We start from the raw sequence: 16,637 nt of genomic DNA, 5'->3' as shown, positions 1-16,637 counted from the left end.
TGGCAGACATGTTACTTACTTGTTCAGATGATATTTTCCAGTGAAAATTCTTATATTGGTCAAACTTTCAAGACGTAGAATCTGTGATTCTGAAGTTCAGTATCCACACCGGTGCGGTGACTGACAGCAAACATTAGATTAATCCGTGCTGACGCACAACACACATACAGATAACTGTTCCGCATATGACTGCAATCGCAGGTTTCAAACAGAGATGGCGACAAAGAGGAAAAATGTTTTAATTTAGTTTGTGGTATCTTTACAGTAACATACTGTACAATAAACAGCAAATTATTATTAGAGTAAAAAAGCCTGGTAAGGTCTAACAGTGTGAAATACCATGCAATATCAGATTTAAAAAAAATACAAATAAAATCTTAGTATTTTGTGTGATATTTTTGCAGACCTTTAGGTTGAGAACAATTTATTAAAATAAAAATGGAAATTTGTGTTGTGAAAAAATGGCAGCAAGAAGTTAAATTAATATTTTGCTCATTACATTGTATGATCAGTACATCCTGCAGAGTTCATTATACATTTTACAATAAGAGATAAATCATATTTTGTATCAGGATATATATTTGCATATTTGAAAGAGAAAACCATAACATTCTTTTCAATTCATGGTGTTAGTTCTCTTTGAATTAGGAAGTGCAGTAATGTCCAGATGCTGCTGCCATTTCAGACACTCCAAACGTTTCTTTCGGTCTCTCAGATTATCTCTGCTTCAGAACAAGCTATAAGCGTTTGTGCACATGGAGGAGGGTTCCGCAGCTTGGGCAGGTGTGCTCTACATCCTTGCAGGAATTCGAGAAGAATGGAATCAAACAACACGGCCAGATCCTGGATTAAATAAAATAGTGCTTTTTTTTCTCATATCAATTTGATCAATTTGAAATCTGATGAATGCGGTTCTTTACCCTAAAACGCCAAGACTTCCACAGACGACCCACACCATCGTACCCTGGACAAATGTTATCTCCGTGACAACCTGCTTGTGGCAGTGAGGACATTTCATCTGCCCAGGGAGATCAGTCAGACGTGGCCGAATAACTACTTCTTCTACAAATGCATAGAAAAAGAAGTAATCCTGATTAAAATGAATAATAATGCGATCATAAAACTCTAACATACTGTTCTAATCAGATGCATGTTGTGCTTGCTGAAACTTTGTAGTATTTGAATGCAGAATCTGGTCCAATCTATGGCTTCGCTGCTCACCTGGGGCAGATGCAGTAGGCTGGACAGTAGGCTGGACAGTGATGGCGCACATGACCGGCGCTTGTGTGTTCACTGGAGCTGGAAAACAGAAAACCATGATCTCCAAATGGCAGCACAACATGAGGTGTTTTTTTTTTTCTTTCTTCCCAATTTCTGCCATATAAGAAAATAAAATCATGGGCTTCCATACAGATAACATCCAAATGTACGGAAGAGGATTAGGGCCAAGCAATAATAAAAAAAATAAAAACCATCTCGAGATTAAAGTTGTTAAATTTCGAGAAAAAACTCGTTAAATTTTGAGAAAAAAGTCGAGATAAAATGTTGAGAATAAAGTCATTAAATTGCGAGAAAAAAGTCGTTAAATTATGAGAAAAATGTTGTTAAATTTCGAGAAAAAAGTCGAGATAAAATGTTGAGAATAAACTCATTAAAATACGAGAAAAAAGTCGTTAAATTTCAAGAAAAAAGTCGATAAAATGTTGAGAATAAAGTCATTAAATTACGAGAAAAAAGTCGTTAAATTATGAGAAAAATGACGTTAAATTTCGAGAAAAAAGTCGAGATAAAATGTTGAGAATAAACTCATTAAATTAACGAATTTATTCTCGTAATTTAACGACTTTTTTCTCGTAATTTAATGACTTTATTCTCGTAATTTAATGAGTTTATTTTTGTAATTTAATGACTTTATTCTCGTAATTTAATGACTTTATTCTCAACATTTTATCTCGACTTTTTTCTCGAAATTTAACGAGTTTGTTCTCGTAATTTAATGACTTTATTCTCGTAATTTAATGAGTTTATTCTCGTAATTTAATGACTTTATTCTCGTTATTTAATGACTTTATTCTCGTAATTTAATGAGTTTATTCTCGTAATTTAATGACTTTATTCTCGTTATTTAATGACTTTATTCTCAACATTTTATCTTGACTTTTTTCTCGAAATTTAACGAGTTTGTTCTCATAATTTAACGAGTTTATTCTCAAAATTTTATCTCGACTTTTTTCTCGTAATTTAACGAGTTTTTTCTCACAATTTAACAACTTTAATCTCAAGATGGTTTATTTTTTTATTATTGCTTGGCCCTAATCCTCTTCCGTACAAATGTGACATTTCAGTTTCTTTTTAATCTTACATCTTCTAAATGTTTTCTAAGGATACCTATCCATTTATGAGTGTATCTTATTTATCAAATCTATTTACATTTATAAATAAAGCATAAACAGTGTTTCCACACTGTAAATAATACAATTCTAAAAAATTCATTCACTCAGCTTTTTTAATTTATCTTTTGCACTGACTCAGTTGAGTTGTCTTTACATACAATATTAAGTATGTTCAACTTGCCAGATGTAATGTTGTGTGAACTTACTTTTTTTACGTTTTCAGAACAAACGTTCCCTGTAAAATACGTTTGTTTGTTTTTTTGTTCACTCAAATGAACTTTTTGAGGTACTAATTTCCACTGACTTAGAATATTAAGTACTTTCAACTTTACTCAACAAATTTAGTTATTTAAACTTACAGTTCAATAGTTTTCAATACCAAAGTTAATGTTCATGTTACATAATGTGGCTTATTATATTAATTCAACCAAATAAATAATTTTATTTAAATTGTTCTTTCATGTCAATTGTAAATAATTATTCTATTTGAAATGTTTCAGCCATGTTTCGGTTGAGAACTTAATTCACATTTCAATTCATTTCTACTGCAAATAGTAATCGATCTGATTTCAACACTGAAACATCAACTGCAAATCAAATCATTGACATTTCTCAAGATCTGAGCAGAGGATGAACTCCAAAATCAGCTTCACCAGCTACACTTATTACAGACCAGTTTGTTGTTTCTGACAATTAACAGAGGTTTAGCTCTAATTAATGTTGATTTTTGTATTAAAAAGCATTTGCTTTAGTTGAGCGCTTGACCCTTGAAAACATTGAAATGCTTGTTATGCAATGATTTAAATGACTGTTTCAAAGCAAGTAAAGTAATAATAATTTCAAGGCTCTCTTGAACTATGGAAATATTTTCTTAAACTAATATTTAGCTGGAAGTGCTAGTTCATTAACACTGACACAGCTGAGAATATCCAAAACATCTTTTATGCCATATTTTCAAACTGGGCATTTAGACACTCTTTTGACATCAACACTCATCATACAAACCTCGACAACTATTACAAAACAAACTACTAAAATTCATGCCGCAATGCATTCTGGGAGCCATGGATGAGTTTTGTTTTGATTGGTGCACCCAGAATGCATTGCAGCATGAAGCTTTTTGTTGATTGTCATGATTAGTTTAAAACGTCCTGTCCATGATGTTTTTTTATACTTCAAATATGCAGTATCAGATCAGTAGGAAGTTTATGTGATCTGTTAATTGAACGCATTTAAATAATATGTGTGCATATTTAATTTTAAAAGGCAAATACTGCTGTCAGACAGAAAAGTGTCATGTCATTATCAGTTACTTATTGCCTCCTCTAGAAAGTGGTGACAGTGTTTTGGAATGCTGCAGAACTTCTGTGTCTTTAAAGGAACAATGTGGAATATCCGGAAACATTCCTGTAACGTTGAGAATTCCAGTAATCTGTGAATTGAAAATCAGAGTGGGGGTCCACAGACTGATTTGGCCATGTGACCAATGTTCCCTCTAAGCTGCATCAAATCCATATGATTTTAATCTTAACCGGACGAATTCTACCTCTGCTGCCTGAGCAGCCTCCTCGTGGCTACAGCCACCCTCTGGAAGTTTCGTGTCCGGGTCGGTACACACAGCCCCGCCCATCCCCTGCCAAAGGACGAGTGTGACCTGCTTTACGGCATACGTCACATATTTTACTCATAGCCAGGGGCGGATTAAGGTGGTCAGGGGCCCCTAGGCTGCTCTTTGTGCTGCTCTTGACGTGCCTGACACTACCTCGAAATAAACCAACATCCCGGAGTTATTCAGTTACACCGTAACTATGTCTTTGTACTTTCATGCGCTCTTTAAATATATAGAAGTGATATTCAGTGCTTGAGTGTGTGCCGCGTCCACAGTATAAGGTCTGAAAGGAAAAGAAAGTTTGTTTTCTGAGAGATTTTTATTTCTTTAGTTACGAAGTTAGAATAATGACACTGACATATCCTGACAGCAGATCAGGACAACACGTTTTCTCAGGCACTCTTTACTTTAATTACTGCATGTCTAACAGAAGTCAAAAGCTTTCAATATAAAAGTTTTGCATCAGAATAACATGTACAATTACCTTTTTTTTGTTTCTTTTTTGGGCCGTGATCGACTGGTTGAGAAACACTGACATCCTGCGGCGTCTTGTTGGGGATGTTGGTCTGGACCAATGAGGCATCAGTCAGATGTGGTTGACTAACTGCTGCTGCTACAAATACATAGAAAAAAGAGGTAATACTGATGAAAATTAATAATAATATGATCATAAACCTTTAACGTACTTTTCTATACAGATTTAAAGGAACATTTTTTGAAAATAGGCTAATTTTCTAACTCCCCTACAGTTAAAGGATTAGTTCACTTTTACATAAACTTTTGCTGATAATTTACTCACCCCCATGTCATCCAAGATGTCCATGTCCTTCTTTCTTCAGTGGAAAAGAAATTAAGGTTTCTGATGAAAAACATTCCAGGATTATTCTCCTTATAGTGGACTTCACTGGCCTCCAGACAGTTGAAGGTCCAGATTACAGTTTCAGTGCAGCTTCAAAGAGCTTTAAATGATACCAGACGAGGAATAAGGGTCTTATCTAGTGAAACGATCGGTCATTTAAAAAAAATAATAAAAAAGTTGTTCGCAAATGTTCACCTTGCTCCATTCTGCGATGCGTACCTTGACGTAGGCGGAAGTACCGAGTCAGTGTTTACAAAAAAAGTCAAACGTTGTTTACAAAAAAAGGTAAAACAACTAAGACAGTATGTACATTAACGACGATTTGAGAGAAATACAATGTACATAGCGCGGCGGACAGGCGCAGAATGTCGTCGCCGGTGTGCGTACACTCATAGAAAACAATGTGTTCGGATTTTAAAGACGTGGCGCGGCGCTGAGCTTTGTGTCCGGTGTGCGACCCCCTTAAAACGCTGTTGCTCAGTAACAGTGGAAATCCATTTTGTCCGGTAATGCAGCGAGATGGAAACAGGGACTCACCGACTGATTGAAATGGTCCAGTCGTGGCAGCATTGAGATACTTCCTCTGTTTGCAATGGTTGGCAGTTGCCACATGTGCACCACCACGTCTCGTTTCATCTGCCCGATGCTTGAGAGGTGTGTGTCGCCGCAGCAGTCTCTTTCATGTACCTAATTTCGTCCTCTGTGTATTCCGGTTCAAAAAAGTTGGGCTGGGCGAAAAACTCATCTTCTCCTCGTAGTTCAAAATCGTCCTACATTGTTGTTTTACCTTTTTTTGTAAATGCCGTTTGACTTATTTGCACGTTCAACTCGTAAACACTGACTCGGTACTTCCGCCTACGTCAAGCGTGACCTTTTCAACGTAATTGCGTATTACGCGACGTCACGAACACACATCGCAGAACAGAGCAAGGCCAGCATTTGTGCTTTTAAAACTTAAACTTTTTTATTTTTTATTTTTAAATGACTGATCGTTTCGCTAGATAAGACCCTTATTCATCGTCTGGTATCGTTTAAAGCCCTTTGAAGCTGCACTGAAACTGTCATTTGGACCTTGAACCCTTTGGTGCCCATTGAAGTCCACTATATGGAGAATAATCCTGGAATGTTTTCATCAAAAACTTTAATTTCTTTTTCGACTGAAGAAAGAAAGACATGAACATCTTGGATGACATGGGGGTGAGTAAATTATCAGCAAAAGTTTATTTAAAAGTGAACTAATCTTTTAAAGAGTTGAGTTTTACCGTTTTCTAATCCATTCAGCCGATCTCTGGGTCTGGCGGTACCACTTTTAGCATAGCTTAGCATAGTTCATTGAATCTGATTAGGCTGTTAGTATCTCGCTCAAAAATGACCAGAGTTTTGATATTTTTCCTATTTAAAACTTGACTCTTCTGTAGTTACATTGTGTACTAAGACCGACGGAAAATGAAAAATTGCGATTTTCTAGGCCAATATGGCTAGGAACTATACTCTCATTCCAGCGTAATAATCAAGGAACTTTGCTGCCGTACCATGGGTGCAGCAGGAGCAATGATATTAAACAGCACCTGTGACCCCCTGCTTGCACAGGGAGCGTGCCTTGCAACCATGGAAACATTTGTGAGAGACGCTGCATAATATCAGTGATATTCAGTGATCGCTTCCGCTTTTGTGCAAACAATTAAAGAGTGTGTGCCGCGTCCACAGAATAATGTCTGAAAGGACAGGAAAGTTTGTTTTCTGAGGTGAGACTTTTTATTTCTTAAGTTATGAAGTTAGAATAATGACACTGACATATCCTGACAGCAGATCAGGACAACACGTTTTTTCAGGCACTCTTTACTTTAATTACTGCATGTCTAACAGAAGTCAAAAGCTTTCAATATAAAAATTTTGCATCAGAATAACATGTACAATTACCTTTTTTCTTTTTCTTTTTTGGGCCGTGATCGACCGGTTGAGAAACACTGACATCCTGCGGCGTCTTGTTGGGGATGTTGGTCTGGACCAATGAGGCATCAGTCAGATGTGGTTGACTAACTACTGCTGCTACAAATACATAGAAAAAGAGGTAATACTGATGAAAATGAATAATAATATGATCATAAACCTCTAACGTACTGTTCTATACAGATGTATATTGTGCTTGCTGAAACTTTCTAGTATTTTACTGCTCACCCGGGGCAGGGGCAGTCGGAGTGATGGTGGACATGGCCAGCTCTTGTGTGTCCACTGGAGCTGGAAAACAGAAAACCATGATCTCAAAATGGCAGCACAACATGAGGTTCTCATTGTTTTTTAAGGTAATATCAGAAGCTAATTTCTGCCATAAGAAAATACATCAAACTTTGGTGAATCATAATTATGAGATTTGAAAGTTGCAATTATGAGATTAAAAGTCAAAATAATGACATAAAAAGTTACAATTTTGTTATAATTTTGAAGTATGTCATAATTGTCTTCTTATATCATGATGATGACATTTTATCTTATAATTGTGACTTACCATGTTGTAACTTTGACTTTTTATGTCATAAGTATGCCATTTTTGTTATAATTTCAACTTTTATACGACTTTGTCAAAATTATTTGTCAATCCATGAATATTTTGGTTTTGTGGCGAAATGGGCTTCCATACATAACAGAACATCTGAATGTGACATTTCAGTTTTAATCTTACATCTGTTAATATAATGTCATTTAGTTAGTATGATTAGTATGATGTTGATGAACATCTGCTCTTAAGAAGCAGAATCACTGAAAAGAAAAACATCAAGAACAAGAAACTACAACTGACTTCCAGCCACAGTTTTAAATGAAATCAACTGAAGACTCTCAAGATCTCAGTAGAGGAGGATTAAACAACAAATCACTTATTAATAACCAGAATTACTGGAGTTTTGTCTACAGAAGTACTTATTGAGAATTAACAGAGGTTTAGATGTTAATGTTTTATGGAATGTTTCATTTCAAGTCACCATGATGGTGATCCGTGTTTGTCTACGTTTGGGCTCTTGGCCCTTGACTTTTGTTAACTTACTTCTCCTTCAGTAATTGCAAGTGAACATTTGAGAATTGCTCAAGAAAGAAAAAGTTGAAAAAACAGACTGACATGTCTGTTTTAATAACTGATGGCTCCTTTTTCTGTAGTTTCATGACAGATTTAAATAATTATGAATTTCTTCTCCATGCTCTCTGAGGCAGATGTTTCCAAACTCATCCTATCCAATCACCCTACTACCTGTCCACTAGACCCTATCCCCACTCATCTTCTTCAGGCCATCTCCTCCTCAATTGTACCTGCACTCACTCACATTATCAATTCTTCCCTTCACACTGGTACATTTCCCACAGATTTTAAGCAGGCTAGGATTACCCCACTGCTTAAGAAACTCGCTCTGAATCCAGCACTTTTAGAAAACTACAGACCAGTATCCCTTCTTCCTGTCATTACAAAGACAATTGAGAGAGTTGTGTTCAACCAACTGTCTACTTATCTCACACAGAACAACCACCAGTCTGGCTTCAAGAGTGGCCACTCAACTGAGACTGCCTTGCTCTCAGTCACTGATGCCCTGAGACTGGCACGAGCGACTTCAAAATCATCAGTACTCATCTTGCTGGATCTGTCTGCTGCTTTTGACATGATTAATCACCAGATCCTCCTGTCAACACTCATGTCGAAGGGCATCTCAGGAACTGCACTCCAGTGGTTCAAGTCTTACCTCTCAGGCAGGTCCTTCAGGGTATCTTGGAGAGGTGAGGTGTCCAAGTCTCATTATCTTGCTACTGGGGTGCCTCAGGGCTCAGTGCTTGGACCACTTCTCTTCTCCATCTACACTTCATCACTAGGATCTGTCATTCAGGATCATGGTTTCTCATATCACTGTTATGCTGATGACACACAACTCTACCTCTCATTCCAACCAGATGATCCGACGGTTGCTGGCCTGCCTGACAGCCATTTCTGCCTGGATGAAGGATCACCACCTTCAACTCAACCTTGCAAAGACGGAACTGCTTGTGGTCTTTGCCAACCCAACACTTCATCACAACCTTTCAATTCAACTTGGGTTGTCAACCATTACTCCTTCCAGGACAGCCAGAAACCTTGGAGTGGTGATGGATTATTGTTTAAGCTTCACAGGTCATGTTGCGACAACGGCCCGGTCCTGCAGATTTGCCTTGTACAACATCAGGAAGATTAGACCCTTCCTATCGGAGCATTCCACACAAATCCTTGTCCAAGCTCTTGTTCTATCCAGACTGGACTATTGTAATGCTCTCTTGGCTGGCCTTCCACCATGCACTGTCAAACCTCTACAACTGATCCAGAATGCTGCAGCAAGACTGGTCTTTAACGAACCGAAGAGAGCACGTCACTCCTCTCTTCATCAGTCTGCATTGGCTGCCAGTAGCTGCTCGCATCCAATTCAAGGCTCTGATGTTTGCCTACAGAACGACCGCTGGCTCTGCACCGCTATACCTTAACTCACTACTTCAGACTTATGCGCCCTCCAGAAACTTGCGTTCTGCAAGTGAACAGCGCCTTGTGGTGCCATCACAAAGGGGCACAAAATCACTCTCACAGACCTTCTCCGGGTCTGTTCCTGGCTGGTGGAATGACCTACCATGCTCTATCCAAGCAGCTGAGTCTTTAGCCATTTTCAAAAAAATATGAAAGACGTATCTTTTTCGTCAACACTTGACCCAGTAATAGTAGCACTTACTTTTGATTTCTATTCTTTTTCCATCTGTGTATTTATTTAAAAAAAAATAAAAATCCTTGCTACAAGCACTTTACTGACGGAACTGTGACTTCACACAGCACTTACATACTGTTGTTTTCATGTTGATTTGTCACAGAGACGAACTCTGTGATTCCCTCCTCTGACCATTGGAGGGCACCCTCTCCTGAGTACTGACACACACACACACACACACACACACACACACACTCACACAATACATTTCCCATCAGCCCCGTAGATTGGACTAATCACCACACCCAGCTGCAGCTCATTTACTGGACTATTTAACACACTCACTACCCCACCATCATCGCAAAGTTCTGAGCGTTTTCTTGTATTGATTGCCTGCCTGTTACTGAACCTGTTTGCTTCTCGTTTACGACTCTCTGCTGCCTGCTTTTGGACTGTTTACTGTTTCCTGGACTGTGAGTGATATCTCCCTGCCCTGATTCTCTGCCTGTATCCTGACTACGATTCTGCCTGTCCCTTTCTATTCCTGTTTGACCCTGCCTGTTTGTACTATGCTTTCTATTAATAAAGCCTGCTGATGGATCCCAACTCGAGTGATGAATTTTACTATTCTCATTTGTAAGTCGCTTTGGAGAAAAGCGTCTGCTAAATGACTATGACTAATGATTATCACACATCAACTCTCATCACACAAACCTCAACAATGGTGACAATAAAAAAAAAATCAAATATAAATAGCAAAAGAATTCAGCTGCATAATTTATTTATATTCAATGCATGCTGGGAGCCATGAATGGATTTTGTATGCTGGCATGATGCATGTCACCATTGTTGTGTTTCATATGCTGATTGTTGATGTCTGTGAATGTCTAGCTAACACCATTGTTCGCAACATGTTCATTTTTCAGAATGTCTGATTTTCACAATATCTAAACAAATGATTAATAAAAAAACTTCTGATCAGTGATTAGACTTCACATGTCAACTGTGAAAAAGTAATAAACAGTTAAAGGTGCCCAAGAATGCTTTTCACAAGATGTAATATAAGTCTAAGGTGTCTCCTGAATGTGTCTGTGAAGTTTCAGCTCAAAATACCCCATAGATTTTTTTTAATTAATTTTTTTAACTGCCTATTTTGGGGCATCATTAACTATACACTGATTTTTTCAGTCGCCGCCCTTTAAATCGCGTGCCCCCTGCCTCACGAGCTCTCGACTATATTACAGCGCATTTACAAAGTTCACACAGCTAATATAACCCTCAAATGGATCTTTACAAGATGTTCGTCATGCATGCTGTGTGCATACATCGAATCATGTGAGTAAAGTATTTATTTTGATGTTCACATTTGATTCTCTATGAGTTTGAGGCTATGCTCCGTGGCTAAAGCTAACATTACACACTGTTGGAGAGATTTATAAAGAATTAAGTTGTGTTTATGAATTATACAGACTGCAAGTGTTTAAAAATGAAAATAGCGACGCTCTCTTGTCTCCGTGAATACAGTAAGAAACGATGGTAACTTTAACCACATTTAACAGTACATTAGCAACATGCTAACGAAACATTTAGAAAGGCAGTTTACAAATATCACTAAAATATCATGTTATCATGGATCATGTCAGTTATTATTGCTCCATCTGCCATTTTTCGCTGTTGTTCTTGCTTGCTTACCTTGTCTGATGATTCAGCTGTGCACAGATCCAGACGTTAATACTGCCTTTCCTTGTCTAATGCTTGAACATGGGCTGGCATATATGCAAATATTGGGGGCGTACACCCCGGCTGTTACGTAACAGTCGGTGTTATGTTGAGATCTGCGTGTTTTCCGGAAGTCTTTTAAACAAATGAGATTTACATAAGAAAGAGGAAGCAATGGGGTTTGAAACTCAATGTATGTCTTTTCCATGTACTGAACTCTTGTTATTCAACTATGCCAAGATAAATTTAATTTTTCATTCGAGGGCACCTTTAACATCACTTGATGTTATTCTGTCTTGACTGTTCACTGTTCCAAAAGTGTTTTCTGAACACAGTATTAAAGCAGCCAGAGAAAAACTAAAAAGGGACAGGCTACAAAACTTTACCAAGTTATTTATTTTAAAAGAGCACACTTCATTTGAAGTTAATTTTCATTCTAAATGTTTAAGAATGTTCTCAGAATGCTGTTCAAAGAACAGTGAATGTATAAATAACATTTTTGCATCAGAAAAACATTTACAATTACCTTTTTTTTGTTGTTTCTTTTTTGGGTTGCGACGCACTGGTTGAGAAACACTGACATCCTGCGGCGTCTGGTTGGGGATGTTGGTCTGGACCAATGAGGCATCAGTCAGGTTACTACTGTCAACTACTGGTTGACTAACTACTGCTGCTACAAATACATAGAAAAAGAGGTAATACTGATGAAAATATATAATAATGTGATCATAAACCTCTCACGTACTGTTCTATACAGATGTATATTGTGCTTGCTGAAACCTTCTAGTATTTGAATGCAGAGTCTGGGTAATTATCTTATTTCTCAAGTTCACTAAAAAGAATGCTTCTAAATTAATTAACTAGAAACATCAATTTAACTCAGTCGTCTTGCAGATAATTGCTAGTTAACAACAGCAAATATGCATGAGTTAACCTCTTAACTGTCACGGTCCTCCCAGCCAGCACAGCCATGTAGGCCCCACATGGTTTCGCCCAGATGAAATGAACACTATTCAATGTGAACACTAGGCTGTTAAATGTAACTTAATTAATGAGATAATTAAGTACTTAATTAAGTGATGATTGAGCGTTATTGAAGATAGCTGCTGTTAATGAGCAGAATCAATGAAGGAAAGAGAAACAACAAGAACAGAAACAATCGAACCACTAGAACTACAACTGACTTCAGCCACAGCCTCAGATAAAAGAAGAAGAAATCTCAGCAGAGGAGGATTAAACAACTCCATATACAGAAGCTCTTATTGAGAATTAAGAAAGAGAGTTTTTTTGTTGATTTATTGAAATTTGTTTGGATTTTTTTATCACCATTGTGGTGATCAGTGTTTTCTTTAGTTGGGTAGTTTGACTTGTCTTTGTAATGTTAGACTTTCTCTGGCTGCTGAAACTGAGTTTGTTATAGCAAGAGAAAACAATCTGATGCTGTGGCTGCTTCATGATAAGATAATCATTGTGTAGTGGCTTAATTCACTGATCTTATGACTGAGTTCTATATGAGCAATAATCTTGTTAATGTTGTTTTATTGTGATTCACCTAAAGATTCTTCACAGTTTTAATCAGAAAATCTGAAAGAGTTTTAAAACAGATTGTACACTAAGCACTAAGCAACTACGGTGAGATTTACTCACAAACATAAATTAATAATCGGCCAATGAATCTCAACAATGGTGCCATGCACTACTATGTACTAAGCTAGTACCCAGCATGCATTGCAGCATGGCACTTTTGATTGTCACTGTTGTTGAGATTCATACATTGATTGTTGATGTCTGTATGTGTCTGCATGTCATTGTTGACATTTTTTGCTCATGTTTTTGTAGTTTTCTAACTGATTTTTATATTACTGCTGGGTCTCATGTTGCAGTGACACAGGGTTTGTAACGTAAATATGTTAATGCATCAAAAGTATTCGATTCGATTAGATTCAAATGACATCAGGGTATTCCTGATGATTTTAAAACCATCTACAGGTAACCATCATCACTTGATCTCATTTCACTTTAGCTTCCTTTGTTACTTCAAATGTGTTTAACAAACACACAATCACAGCAGACAAAATGACAAAATAATAAGAGTTAAGAGCCCAACTAATGGAACCACTATTCACTTTTATGCTGACTTCAAATGAATTAGAGTTAATTCTCAATAACAACTTTTGTAGAGGTTTGACATAAATAAAGTCAGTCTGGTTAGTAATAAGTGAAGCTGGTAATGCTGCTTGTGGAGTTGTTTGATCAGATCTTGAAAGATTTAATGTCTTTTATCTTCAGTTGATTTCATCTAAGGCTGTGACTGAAGTCAGTTGTAGTTCTTGTGTTTCTGCTCGTCTCTCTTTCTCTGTTCTCTTCTTTCCTTCAGTGATTCTGCTTCTTAACAGGCTTATTAATGCTTAGATGACTTTATACTTAACATACACAGATTTTGTTGCTCAAATAAGTTTCATTTCTGGTTTATTTCTTTGCTCTTGGCTGACATGTGGCATTGCTGTGGCCTGCTTGTGTCCCAGATCTGGCAAAAGGAGTGGGCCACCCAAGGGCCATCATTCCATGCAGCATGTGGGCCAGATCATTGGCTGGATCTGGGCCGAGACATTGTTGCTATCTGGGTATGAATTAGTATGTTGTAGCCTTTTTATGTCATAAATATGCCCCTTTTGTCATAAATTCAACTTAACGATCTTATAATTATGACTTAGCATGCCATAACATAACTTTTATTTCATTTTCAATTATGACTTTTTAAAATTATTTGTCAAAGCATGTTTATTAAATTTAGAAATAAAGCATAAAAAGTGTTTCCAATGCATACATTATTTTTTAAATAATTAAGTCTACAAAGTGTAGTTTTAGTCATCTCAGACGGCATATCATAAAATCAACCTCTTCCAGTGAGATTTCTTTATATGTTATGTAAAAATATACAGTGGGTATGGAAAGTAAATTTTTCACTCTTTGTTATATTGCAGCCATTTGCTAAAAAGTTCATTTTTTTCCCTCATCAATGTACACACAGCACCCCATATTGACAGAAAAACAGAATTGTTGACATTTTTGCAGATTTATTAAAAAAGAAAAACTGAAATATCACATGGTCCTAAGTATTCAGACCCTTTGCTGTGACACTCATATATTTAACTCAGGTGCTGCCCATTTCTTCTGATCATCCTTGAGATGGTTCTACACCTTCATTTGAGTCCAGCTGTGTTTGATTATACTGATTCGGACTTGATTAGAAAAGCCACACACCTGTCTATATAAGACCTTACAGCTCACAGTGCATGTCAGAGCAAATGAGAATCATGAGGTCAAAGGAACTGCCTGAAGAGCTCAGAGACAGAATTGTGGCAAGGAACAGATCTGGCCAAGGTTACAAAAAAAATTCTGCTGCACTTAAGGTTCCTAAGAGCACAGTGGCCTCCATAATCCTTAAATGGAAGACGTTTGGCACGACCAGAACCCTTCCTAGAGCTGGCCGTCAGGCCAAACTGAGCTATCGGGGGAGAAGAGCCTTGGTGAGAGAGGTAAAGAAGAACCCGGTTTTGAAGTGTCCCGCTCTGTGCAGCACGCAGCCTCACGTCACGTGTCAAAACAAACTCTACGAGGCATCAGTGATAGTTTTTATTTCGCCTCTAGAGGCCGCTCTCTTACTGTATAATGCCAGCGGACTCTTCTCAGCCGCTCCAGCAATGGACGCAACCCAGAAAATGAAATCAACCACGGTTGTGCGAGCACTTGTTTGCACATGCTTGCTTGCAGTCTGTGTTTTTCCTACTAGTAAGTAACGAAAATGCTTTGGGAAAAAGTATCGGAGTAAAAGTATACATTTTAATTAGGAAATATAGTGGAGTAAAAGTAAAAGTTGTCTAAAATCTCCCAAAAAATACTTAAGAACTGTTACTAAGTGTTATTACTTTGTTACATTACACCACTGGTAACAAGATTAAAAATAATAAAGTTAAAATAATGACACTGAAATATAGCCTGATAACATCTAATCTGACAGCAGATAGCTTACTGTATCAAGACAACACATTTTTTTTCAGGCACTCTTTACTTTAATTACTGTATGTCTAACAGAAGTGTCATCAGCTTTCAATATAAAAGTTTTGCATCAGAATAACATGTACAATTACCTTTTTTCTTTTTCTTTTTTGGGCCGCGATCGACCGGTTGAGAAACACTGACATCCTGCGGCGTCTTGTTGGGGATGTTGGTCTGGACCAATGAGGCATCAGTCAGATGTGGTTGACTAACTACTGCTGCTACAAATACATAGAAAAAGAGGTAATACTGATGAAAATGAATAATAATGTGATCATAAACCTCTAACCTGCTGTTCTATACAGATGTATATTGTGCTTGCTGAAACCTTCTAGTATTTGAATGCAGAGTCTGGGTAATCTAGGACTTTGCTGCTCACCCGCGGCAGGCGCAGTCGGAGTGATGGTGGACATGGCCAGCTCTTGTGTGTTCACCGGTTGATAAACAATGATACTCTGCGGCATCTGGTAGGGAATGTTGGTCTGGACCAATGGCGGTCCAGGATATGGAGGGGGGTCTGGTTCTTTTTCCATTATCAGCAATCTGTGAATGAGAAAAACATAAGTGCTTCAATGGTGTGACAGTTCTACATTCAACACTGACAAAGCAATAATAAAAATAACAAATACACTGATTGCTGCCTTTGATGTCGAAATTTAAGAAAGTTGCAGAAATTTTACATGTTTCATTTATGTATGACTGACAAACATGCATCACATTAAGTTTATTAGACTGTTAAAACTGTGAAAATGTTACATTAAAAATGTATATGGAATTCAAATACATAAATCTTAAATTTAGTCCATCCATCCAATCTGAATGTGAAAGTGGAAACACACAATCTAAAGTAAAGAATGATCCTCATCTATTTCAACCTGAAATGCCTAAACAAATGATATGACGCATACCTGTGTGTTTCTCCAGTCGAAGGAGAGCTGAAATTCTGATGCTCTTTCCTCTAGAGACACTGGGATAGTATAATGAGACTTCGAGAATAAGCACTGATTTGGCGGATTTAAGGGGTGGAGCTGAATTATAGTTATGAGGGCTGATGCTAATGTCTTTTCAAAAATTCCACATGATTTCATACAAAATAGTTCCACTTATATCTGTCAGCTTATCCACTTTTGCTGTCTCAGATTGTCAACTTTTATACTCTTTTAAATGCTTGATATAAACAATAGAATTCACAATATACAATTTTTATGTTGAATTCAGAAGTAAGAGAGCTTATGCATAATGTATAATGTGGAGACAACAGTGTTTTTGTTGTCTTTGTGGGATTGGTGATTTAT

The 16,637-nt window shown here is 37.3% G+C and overlaps 1 protein-coding gene across 2 annotated transcripts; it reads right to left on the bottom strand.

Annotated features, from left to right (window-relative positions):
• Window positions 1-222: 222 nt before the first annotated feature.
• On the bottom strand, window positions 223-16,367 carry LOC125246237. Of its 2 annotated transcripts, none has more exons than XM_048157161.1 (10): window positions 16,251-16,367; window positions 15,722-15,885; window positions 15,435-15,563; window positions 11,810-11,956; window positions 7,040-7,099; window positions 6,782-6,910; window positions 4,487-4,615; window positions 1,222-1,299; window positions 921-1,062; window positions 223-843 (listed from the first exon to the last, which is right to left on the bottom strand). In XM_048157161.1, the coding sequence occupies exons 2-10, from the start codon at window positions 15,873-15,875 to the stop codon at window positions 738-740; spliced, it is 1,074 nt and encodes a 357-aa protein (XP_048013118.1). In that variant the 5' UTR covers window positions 15,876-15,885; window positions 16,251-16,367; the 3' UTR covers window positions 223-737. The 2 variants fall into 2 exon arrangements, with proteins under 2 accessions (XP_048013118.1, XP_048013120.1); XM_048157163.1 differs by having other exon boundaries at window positions 15,435-15,560.
• Window positions 16,368-16,637: the final 270 nt, after the last annotated feature.

Source organism: Megalobrama amblycephala, linkage group LG14 (assembly GCF_018812025.1).
Source record: "Megalobrama amblycephala isolate DHTTF-2021 linkage group LG14, ASM1881202v1, whole genome shotgun sequence".
NCBI lineage: Eukaryota > Metazoa > Chordata > Actinopteri > Cypriniformes > Xenocyprididae > Megalobrama > Megalobrama amblycephala.
The sequence above is the reverse complement of the archived record's forward strand: the minus strand, read 5'-3'. Positions and strand labels throughout refer to the sequence as shown.